The sequence below is a fragment of the Zychaea mexicana genome (genome assembly GCF_025766255.1).
Source record: "Zychaea mexicana strain RSA 1403 chromosome Unknown BDB00scaffold_45, whole genome shotgun sequence".
Classification (NCBI taxonomy): Eukaryota; Fungi; Mucoromycota; class Mucoromycetes; order Mucorales; family Lichtheimiaceae; genus Zychaea; species Zychaea mexicana.
Window position 1 is genome coordinate 99,057 of NW_026516708.1, and position 10,146 is coordinate 109,202.

General features: G+C 43.0%; 4 protein-coding genes across 4 annotated transcripts; 2 read left to right on the forward strand and 2 right to left on the reverse strand.

Moving 5' to 3' along the window:
- Positions 1-508: 508 nt before the first annotated feature.
- Positions 509-2,782, forward strand: BDB00DRAFT_958038 (T-complex protein 1 subunit beta). The gene is made up of 7 exons (XM_053129673.1): positions 509-562; positions 650-715; positions 803-868; positions 949-1,528; positions 1,620-1,966; positions 2,067-2,569; positions 2,660-2,782. Exons 1-7 carry the CDS (start codon positions 560-562, stop codon positions 2,673-2,675), a joined length of 1,581 nt encoding a protein of 526 aa, XP_052978875.1. The 5' UTR covers positions 509-559; the 3' UTR covers positions 2,676-2,782.
- A 107-nt stretch (positions 2,783-2,889) lies between these two features.
- BDB00DRAFT_765112 (catalase-like domain-containing protein) lies at positions 2,890-5,197 on the reverse strand (the record flags this gene model as incomplete). The annotated part of the gene is made up of 4 exons (XM_053119496.1): positions 2,890-3,935; positions 4,018-4,481; positions 4,597-4,975; positions 5,050-5,197. The coding sequence occupies 4 exons, from the start codon at positions 5,195-5,197 to the stop codon at positions 2,890-2,892; spliced, it is 2,037 nt and encodes a 678-aa protein (XP_052978876.1).
- A 1,347-nt stretch (positions 5,198-6,544) lies between these two features.
- BDB00DRAFT_425475 (uncharacterized protein) lies at positions 6,545-7,819 on the forward strand. The gene is made up of 7 exons (XM_053117339.1): positions 6,545-6,556; positions 6,650-6,801; positions 6,901-7,017; positions 7,080-7,140; positions 7,238-7,370; positions 7,456-7,588; positions 7,719-7,819. Exons 2-7 carry the CDS (start codon positions 6,743-6,745, stop codon positions 7,756-7,758), a joined length of 543 nt encoding a protein of 180 aa, XP_052978877.1. The 5' UTR covers positions 6,545-6,556; positions 6,650-6,742; the 3' UTR covers positions 7,759-7,819.
- A 587-nt stretch (positions 7,820-8,406) lies between these two features.
- Positions 8,407-9,965, reverse strand: BDB00DRAFT_788599 (rhizopuspepsin 4 precursor; the record flags this gene model as incomplete). The annotated part of the gene is made up of 4 exons (XM_053120816.1): positions 8,407-8,909; positions 8,968-9,042; positions 9,139-9,513; positions 9,641-9,965. 4 exons carry the CDS (start codon positions 9,963-9,965, stop codon positions 8,407-8,409), a joined length of 1,278 nt encoding a protein of 425 aa, XP_052978878.1.
- Positions 9,966-10,146: the final 181 nt, after the last annotated feature.

Sequence of the window (10,146 nt, forward strand, 5' to 3'; positions counted from 1 at the left end):
TTGGAAGAACTTACACCTGGCATCACAGCAGTTCTGCTGACAGCACCATCGCCAGAGCGCCACGGATATCGACCAGCATTATCATTGCCTTTAGTATCCTTTTGATACAAGGCCACTGCCATACCAGCTATCGTATAGTTTTACATCAGATTACCAAGGATGAGCGTCCGCGCAGTTGAGGTCAAGGGAGAAGCAATTCAAATTATAGTAGAGCAGTTTTTCGCACTGTGATACTGAAAACTGGGTGGTTGTTACCATATCAACCTATATTTAAGCCACGGGTAAAACTTTGAAACCAATCTTTGTCAAAGCAGACATAAGTATAATGGCGCATGTAAGAGCTGGCAATGTGCATCACAAGAGAGAAAAAGTGTATCACTTGTTCCACATGTGTTTGCGGTAGTAGCAAGCTCTCTCTGCAAGGCGCGTTGCCCTTTTCGGAGAGAAAGGAGCGAACTTGTTACTTACTCCGCTCAGAAGTAAATTTTGAAACGCGCAATAGGCACCGAGTTGCTTCTGACAGGTTTCTTTTGACAGCAAACGTTTTATAAAAAACGAGATGGTAATATTATAAACAACTTCCAAAACCAATCGACAGCAGGGGATCGTCAAAAGCATCTTTATACTTAAACTCTACCCATTTTGTTAGTCTCTTGCACCAGTACAGATTTTCCAGGATCAGGCAACTGAAGAGCGTGCCGAGAATGCGCGTTTGGTAAGTACCCGAAAAAAAAAAACATCGCTTGTAAAAGATCGTCGAGGAAAAGAAGGAAAGATTGCTTATTTCATCTATACTTTCTAGTCATCTTTCATTGGTGCCATTGCTGTCGGCGATCTCGTAAAGAGCACGTTGGGCCCCAAGGGCATGGTTAGTTGTGATTAAATCTTTAAGAAAGAGGGGAAACGTGTCTATGTACAGGTTCAACTGAAAACGCAGTAATCTTGTAGGACAAGATCTTGCAATCTGCAGCTTCGGGTGAAATCTTGGTCACCAACGATGGTGCAACCATTTTGAAATCGATTGCATTGGACAACGCCGCTGCTAAAATCTTGGTCAACATCTCCAAGGTCCAAGATGACGAAGTCGGTGATGGCACCACCTCGGTGTGTGTTTTGGCCGCTGAATTGTTGCGTGAAGCAGAACGTCTCGTAAGCCAACGTATTCATCCCCAAACCATTGTCGAAGGCTACCGTTTGGCTTCGGCAGCAGCTTACAAAGCATTGGAAGCAAGTGCAGTGGATCACAGTGCTAATCAAGAAGCTTTCCGTGAGGACTTGATTAATATTGCTAAAACCACCCTCAGCTCCAAGGTCTTGTCTCAGGACAAGGAATATTTCTCTAAGCTGGCCGTTGATGCTGTCCTCCGGTTAAAGGGCTCTACCAACTTGGAAAATATCCAAATCATCAAGAAGCCTGGTGGTCGATTGATTGACTCGTACCTCGATGAAGGTTTCATTTTGGACAAGAAGATTGGTGTCAACTGCCCCAAGCGAATTGAAAACGCAAACATTTTGATTGCAAACACACGTAAGTTTCCGTTGCTCTATGCTACGTATGGCTATACTTGATGTCTGTGTTCGTCACTAAACTATAATTTTCCTTTAATTGATGATTATAGCCATGGATACCGATAAAATCAAGATCTTTGGCGCTCGTGTCCGCGTGGACGCCACTGGCAAATTGGCTGAGTTGGAGCGTGCAGAACGCGACAAGATGAAGGCAAAGGTCGAGAAGATCAAGTCCCACGGTATAAACTGCTTCGTCAACCGACAATTGATTTACAACTGGCCCGAGCAGCTTCTTGCTGATTCTGGCATTGCAAGCATTGAACACGCCGACTTTGAAGGTGTTGAACGATTGGCTTTGGTCACTGGTGGTGAGATTGCTTCGACCTTTGATCATCCCGAGCTTGTCAAGTTGGGTCGGTGTGATTTGATTGAAGAGATCATTATTGGTGAAGACAAGGTATGTAATACCGGGGAAATGTAGCTATAGCTGTAATAAGAGATGCGTCTATTTCAAGGAGAGAGAAACTAATCCTTTCAATTTTGTACGTGGTTTGTAGCTTATCAAATTCTCTGGCGTTGCTGCTGGTGAAGCATGCACCATTGTCTTGCGTGGTGCCACACAGCAATTGTTGGATGAGGCCGAGCGTTCGCTCCATGACGCCTTGTCGGTTCTTTCTCAAACAACAAGCGAGCCCCGTACCGTCCTTGGTGGTGGCTGCACTGAAATGTTAATGTCCAAGGCCGTTGACGATGCTGCTGCAAAGACTGCCGGTAAAAAGGCTATTGCAGCTGAATCGTTCTCCAAGGCCCTTCGTCAAATGCCTACTATTCTGGCCGACAATGCTGGTTTCGATTCATCCGAATTGGTTGCTCAGTTGAGAGCCGCACACTATGAAGGCAAAGCGACATCTGGTTTGGATATGGTCAACGGCGCCGTTTCCGATGTCCGTGAGTTGGGTATTACTGAATCTTTCAAATTGAAGAAACAGGTTCTTTTCTCGGCATCAGAAGCTGCTGAAATGATCCTTCGAGTAGATGATATCATTCGATGTGCTCCTCGGTAAGAACTCATTTTCTTTCTCTTGCGTGTGTATGGTGTACGTGACTTGAAAATAACTAATGTATATCGTTTACCTTTATGAATAATTAGCCAACGAACTGCCTAAGGAAAAAAAGTACTAAAAAACAAAAACCCATTACATACTTGTCCTCAATTTTCTTTCAGAACATGCACAAAGAATAAAAAAAGTAGCAATACCATTTTTTAAACGAGAGAGAAAAGTCTTTATTGTAGTTGTTTAATTATGATGATGGGCTGATAGATTTGGATGGCGGAAAAGATAAATGATTTATCAATGTTTTATGCAGGATAAGGAATGTTTAGATATCCGAATCCATGGGAAGACGCGACCAGAAGCGCTGGGTGATGAGAGCCTCTCTGAAGCCTTGTTCGAGACTGCTGCCCGAACCCAAGACCACGCCATCGGTGCTGTTGTAGGGCATACCCTCAATAGCGGTCTTGAAGAAATCCTCGCCTTCGCCGGATGCAGCGATAGGCTTACCATGGCGATAAGCGTCCATAATAAATACCTTGGGTTCTTCCATGGGGAAGAAACTAGTCGATTCCATGAGGAACTTGATGCCTTGAGCACCACCAGGGACATAAATGGCATCATAGAGCACAGACGACGTGGTAAGATAGGTGTTATCGACCTGCAAACCGTCCTGTTCACCTTGGTATACACCAATGTAATCAGGATAGGCGCCTTCGGAAGAAAGGTAATCATACATTTCTTTGGCTTCTTGTGCATTGGTACCGGGAGCAGTCAAGATAGCGACCTTGCGTGTACGAATATTATCGGGTTTGGGATACTTCTGGATGGACAAGTGCGAGTCCATTCGACCATCATTTTCAGTGACCTTGTCGGGTAATGCGACACCAACGCCGGCAGCGACACGACGAGCCAAATTGTTGTCGACTTGGTTAAGCTGGTCGACAAATCGCTTACGGACATCAACGGACTTTGACTTGCCAACTTCAAAGCGGAAACCGTCTACGGTTTGTTGTTGCTCAGCGGGCGTAAGTGAGTTATAGTATAAGCGAGCTTGCGAGTAGAAATCAAAGAAGCTTGGCGAACGGCCGCGTTGCTTGCGCCCATCGACTTGTTCGGGATACTCGACATAGCCGCCTTGTTCTGGGCTGGCAACGTTGGGTGAGTTGCCTTGCAATCCGTTGGGGAAGTAAGCGACATTGCCCTTGAACGTGTTCATTTGCATGAAACCGTCGCGCTGGTTGTTGTGAACCTCTGCAAGAGGACGATTGATGGGAAGTTGTAAAAAGTTGGCACTGCTCATGCGGTTCAATTGAGTGTCGAGGTAACTGAACAAGCGGCCTTGCAAGAGAGGATCGTCGGTAAAGCCGATGCCTATAAAGAAATGCGGTTTCATTTGTAAGTATGTTACAAACTTTAGTTTCTGATATGATATATGTTTCTTTTAGGATCTTACCATTGACAATGTGGCCAGGATGCATAGTGACTTGCTCGGTCTCAGAGAAGAAGTTATCGACGTTACGATTCAATACCATCTTGCCGACACGAGTGACAGGAACAATATCCTCGGGAATAATCTTGGTAGGATCCAGCAAGTCAAAGTCAAACTTGAATTCGTCTTCTTCAGGCACCATTTGGAAGCCCAACTCATACTCCGGGTAATCACCGCGGTTGATGGCAGTGTACAAGTCATCGCGATGGAAGTCACTATTCTTGCCAGCAATCTTTTGAGCCTCGTCCCAAACAAGGTTGGACAAGCCTGCCATCGGCTTCCAATGGAACTTGCAAAAGATAGCCTTGCCTTCAGCAGTAATCAAGCGGAACGTATGGACACCGAAACCTTCGACTTGTCTGAAGCTGCGAGGAATACCACGCGGTGAAAGCGCCCACATAACGGTATGCAAAGTTTCAGGGAACTCACTAGATAAAAATATAATGGGTTAGTAACCGCTCAAAGAGGTACGAGATAGACATGTTGTTGTCACATTACGTAACACATAGTTAAAGAAAAAGACTTGGATGTGAACAAACATACGCAAAGAAATCATAGGCAGTCTCATGAGCAGTACCGGCTTGAGGCGTATCCGTATCAGGTTCCATTTTACCGGCATGGATCAAGTCTGGGAATTTGATTGCATCCTGGACAAAGAATGGTGCAATGATATTGCCAACCAAGTCAAAGTGGCCTTCGTCGGTATAGAAACGGGTAGAAAAGCCGCGAACATCACGGACAGTATCGGCCGAGCCCTTGTTACCCAACACGGTCGAGAAACGGACAAATGTTGGGGTCTTTTTGCCAGCCTCGCTCAAGAACTTGGCCGATGTGACATTCGACCAACTAGCATACGACTCAAAGTAACCATGGGCACCCACGCCACGAGCATGAACAACACGTTCAGGGATCCGTTCATGATCTATTGTATATCAAACTCACTTAATTATCACCGTAACATCATAAACAATCAATTTGTGGCTTCTTCTTGCTTACCAAAGTGCATAATCTTTTCACGCATCATAAAGTCCTCCATCAAAGTAGGACCACGGAGACCGGCCTTTAAACTGTCACTGTTGTTAACACGTTGGCCAAAGTTGGTTGTTTCCAAAGTACCCGCATCATTGACGAGGAATTCGTTCATCTGTTTTGTTTTGGCGTCTTGACCATCGAAAGCATTGATTTGAAATGCACATTGACCATCGGTATCGGGTCTTGGCTGCTCATTATTCGTATATGCCAAAGCAGTGTAAGAGCTAAGCTGCTGGATGGCCAGCGCTATGCTGAAGAGACCGGCAAACTTCATGCTTAAATAAAAGAGTAGGGAAATCACAAGAAAATGTAAGGCTAGAGAGAAAAGATAAAAGTTGCAGCGACGGAAACACTTTGAACAAGAAGGTTCTTTATATATTGTTCATGTTTGCTTAGAGAGAATCACCGAGGCTTGATTATAGTACGCACACGCACTGTAAAAACAAAAGAAGCAAACAATCACACAGATGTTCTCAGTCCCCTTCACCGGGAAAAATTTATAAGATTAAAGCGTAAATTGACCTGATTTCGACAAGTGACATAGATACATACCGATTGTATCACTAATAACTCTACTACTTGCTAGGATCCCGAATTAGTCAACTTGAAAGCATTACATCTTAACTTGATTGAAGAAGTGCTGTTATCGGGCATCTATCAAAGTGCTCTTTTATTATTCGTTGTCTAGGGGCAATCCTTAGGACACCACATCAAATCAGTAGGAATGACGATCATGTTCAATCATCGGAATCTTTTATACTTCATGCAACAAATACTAACATGCATAGACGACTATTGTTAATTCTGACGCTACTCTTGTGTACGCAGCGAAATATAAGCGACGAAGCAGAATAAAAGCAAACAATCTTCTAGAAACAACCGTGTTGTTGACATCCTGATCGAAGAAGAGCTAAAAAAAACATTCTTTTGGTTATTCCATGTCTTCTCGAATGATAGTCCTTTTCCGTAATAAACATTCGAGTTCTTTCTTCTCCTCCTCCTCCAAAGACTTTCTATGCATCAGTAAAAAGAAGCATTTAATTGGCCAAGCGTACACATTCATGCTTCGAAAACAAAATATAAAAGCACAGCAAATTCCTTTTATGGCAACTTGATGTTGTCGGTACCACCACCACCAACAGCACCAGGCTTTCTGTTGCGAGGGGGGTAAATTATATAATAGCTGTGTCTTGATGCATAATTTGGCACACTGGTGCTCTCACAGAAGAGAGGATGATAAGCGATAGCCAAGGAGAAACAAGCATTTCCGTGGTAGTAAGTGCTTTCCATCATCAGCATCCAGGATCCACGGGTTCGGATTGGCAGCCTCAAAAGTTTGAATTTTATTCATGATATCGGTGCGTACACTTTGTTCTTTTCTTCTACTACGTCCCCTTCCCACCAATACTATGTTTGGGCAGTTTAAGAATATCCTACCCAACAACATTCGCTCCATATCCGATTCCGTAGGGTAAATTACGTTTTCAGTATAAGAAATACTGTAGATACTTTCCTTCACCTTCCCCTTTTTATTTGGTTTATTAAAGCTGCATATAACGTGTAGAATAAATGAGGAAGAATGGCGAACGCGTGGATTAGAACGGTAATTAAAGGGAAAAAACGATACTCGTCAGCAGCCAAACAATAAACTCCTTTAATGCATAGGCTAGAAGCCATTCGATCCGAATTCCAGAACCTGCTTCTCAATCGACCAGAGTAATTAAACTAAAAAGAAAAATAGTGAAAGGTGTGGCAACTATTTTTTTCTGTTGTGTATGTAACTAACCCGTTGCCTCATTCCTCCTCTTGTAAAAGTCAACCGTCGTCGTCACCGAATACTACCAGTACTACACCTTCACCAACACCATCGCAAGAATCTGCTAACAGATCATCGATCCTTGAACTCGAATCTGTCGCACAACTAATTGACAAGTAAAAGAAGCTATTAAAGAGGGGCACTCTGGACACAGAAATAACTCACGGGCTTTTTTAAGGTTTCGGAACGATTGGCATGATATTCATGAAAGAAACCATGCAAATTTCAGCAAATTTGAAGTAAACACTCCCTTTTTCCATAGAACTTGATCCCTTGATAACAGTTGTAATTAGAGCGCTAAGTAATTTTTCTTCATTCGTTGTTGCTGTTGCCTAGGTAGCGGATCGATTGTTGATCGTCTTACTTGAACGGTGTCAACAACATGCCAATGTCTGCAAAAGAATGGATGATATACCCAACGATCTTTCAACAATACAAAGTGAACTCCATTCCCTTACCGATATTGCAGGTATTGCATCCATCTCACCTACAAAAGAGACACATGTGTACGAACCCCTGCCTAAACCAACATTGAACTCTACATGCATGGATAGGTGAATTGAAAAGTAAGTTAGCGACCTTGGAAGATAGGATAGAGGAAGCTACGGCCGAACATACCCGTGGCGAATTCGAAGCATGGAAACGACAGGAACAGGTTCGAGTAAAAGAAGAACTGGCAGAAAAGAGGTAAGACAGGATGGAGATAGAAAAGCTATATATATATATATATATATATATGTATAGTTGGATGAAGAGACATGGCAGTAATTAACGTGTGTGCTATTGATGTGTACTACTTAATGCAATATCAGAGTAGCACTAGCAAGGCGAGAAGCAGAGCTCAAAGAAGCATATGAACAGCATAATAATACACAAACGCAAAAACGCGTTGAGTTATATGAAGCTACCTTTAATGCAGAACTAGAAGATTATCGACGACGTCGCGTAAATGAAGTATCCTCACTTTATTCACGTGAGTTTACGATACGTGTATATATCGACGGAAAAGGAGGCAGTAGAGTTTGCTGTGTTCATAAAAAAATGTTATGTTATAGACACAGATCGCAATAATCCGGGTTCTGCTCCTCCTGCAGCAGCTTCGCTTGACTCTGTTCGATTGGATAGTGGTGACATTAAAGGATTGGACATGTTCCTTACAGACGATGAAAACGCATTATCACCACAGGTAAAAAAAAAGTTTTGTTTATGTATAAGAATAAAAGTACACGCATATTTATATATTGCTTCTATATTAATTCAAAAAATATATTATTGCTAGGCTACTACTACTGCTATTACCACCACCAGTAATGCGGCAACGACGACAACGACTAGCGTGACATCATCATCACCAATAGCAACAGCAGCAACATCAGATACATCAAAGCATCGTGACAAATATAACATTGACACGGAGGACGACGATGATGAAGAAGGAGGAGGAGGAATCGAGATATTAGGGGATGAGGATTATCATAGTAGTAGCGACTGAAAATTGTATAATTTTATCGCTTTGAAGGGGATATTTGAAGCATGGGCATCTGTACATTGAATATCAAATAATGATTTTTGATAAATGCGCCACCGAGAATGCTAAACGGCATGCCAGCATAAGCGAAACCAGCGGTACATGTCCCATCCGCTTCCTCATATTTCAACGAGTCTGGTGGAACGACAAAATGGGTGCTGGCCATGGTAATAATCAAGGGTTCTAGTTTGGATTCATCGCAGGTGATTTTAAAGGTGCCGTCGTGATTATCGGATGCATTGTACCTTTCTGCGAGTTGATGTGCTATGTCATCTGGAAAGATCAAGAGTGTTGTACCAGTATCGACGATCGCATATAGATTCTCACCAACGATATTATCATTAATGGGAGTGGTAGTGCTGGTTGTGGTATTTGAACTAGTAGTAATGATGGCGCTGTTGTTGGTAGTGTTATCGTTGGCAGGAGTACTGCTGTTACTATAGCCGTAACTCAAAGATTGAATCGTCACGCCCCAGAAACCTGCCAAAGCGGTTGATTAGTTTTGCCATCTATAGTTAAACATGCATGTAATACATACCTTGCGAATTGTCTACAGGTATTGTAGTAAGGTCTCCAGCAATGTGGTTTGGATTATAGTCGCCAAACAAGAGTTCTAAATTTTACAGAAAAAAATATCAGTCTTTCGACTACACGGTTGATGTATTCCAAAGAAAATTGGGTCCTTCTACAGATAGAACAAGATACATACCACCGCCACCACCTTGATACGATTTTCCAAAAAAGACACTGAATATAGGCTTGTCAATGAGCTTCTGGCGAATCAAATTATCCATGGGAGTGACAATATTAGGCACTGTTGCTATCGAATCGAAACCGAGGCCGAGAATTCCGTCGGTGGGGCATGCGTTAAAGATCGAGGAGCGAGAGGTGGCCAATTGAAGCGCTTGGCCTTGGACCTTGTGTCCTCCTAGATCGACAGTATCGTAACCAACTTTACCGCTGGCATGGGTACCGTCACCATATACAATGGTCCATTTTCCACCAACTGATTTTCGATATGTCGATGAAAAACTTGGGTAGAATCTGGTTTTGAACAGTCCGCACGAGAAACAACCGGATGATGCTATAGATATATGTATATATATAAAATACCGAGAGCCCCCTCCCTCAACAATTCAGTATATTTCTGGTGTATTTGTAGTGTGATGGCTCATATTAGCCATGATAGTAAGAAAGAGGCTTAGTATTACCGAACCAAAGATCAGACGATCCAGTGTCAAAGTTGAGTTTCAGTTCCTGACCAGGCGTCCCAATAGACACGGTTCCATAATACTCGAGATCGTACCCACTTTCGCTGAGTGCAATGGCGCCTTGTTTACTGTTACTGTCGTCTTGGTGAAATGCGTTGACATAGTAGCGGGAATATTTTGATTGCACGCGCTGCACCGATGCACTGGCATTTGGAACATAGTCCGGATTGGTGTCAAGTTGTATACCAGTCGCTACTGGATAGAACAAACTACTGCTGCAGAAGACGACAACAGCAGAGTAATAAGCGGGCGCGATCCATAACATGACGATGGAATCAAATAGCCCTTCTTCAATGCTAACTTGCTTTTTTTCTGCGGTCAACTATTAGGTCTTTGTTGTCGTTTGAGGTGTTTATAACAAACACACACTCTTGATCTCTTTTAGAGAACGAAAAAGAGAGAGGGGGGAAAAAGAACAAAGAGGTCAAAGAGGATTATTATGTATC

What these genes read in the sequence shown, in the direction of transcription:
- BDB00DRAFT_958038 (XM_053129673.1), top strand. An exon ending in CGTTGGGCCCCAAGGGCATG is followed by an intron (nt 869 to 948) that starts GTTAGTTGTGAT and finishes GTAATCTTGTAG; the next exon opens with GACAAGATCTTGCAATCTGC. An exon ending in CATTTTGATTGCAAACACAC is followed by an intron (nt 1,529 to 1,619) that starts GTAAGTTTCCGT and finishes TGATGATTATAG; the next exon opens with CCATGGATACCGATAAAATC.
- BDB00DRAFT_425475 (XM_053117339.1), top strand. Translation starts at nt 6,743, where the DNA reads ATGCATAGGCTAGAAGCCATTCGATCCGAATTCCAGAACCTGCTTCTC. An exon ending in CAAATTTCAGCAAATTTGAA is followed by an intron (nt 7,141 to 7,237) that starts GTAAACACTCCC and finishes GCTGTTGCCTAG; the next exon opens with GTAGCGGATCGATTGTTGAT. An exon ending in TTCCCTTACCGATATTGCAG is followed by an intron (nt 7,371 to 7,455) that starts GTATTGCATCCA and finishes ATGCATGGATAG; the next exon opens with GTGAATTGAAAAGTAAGTTA.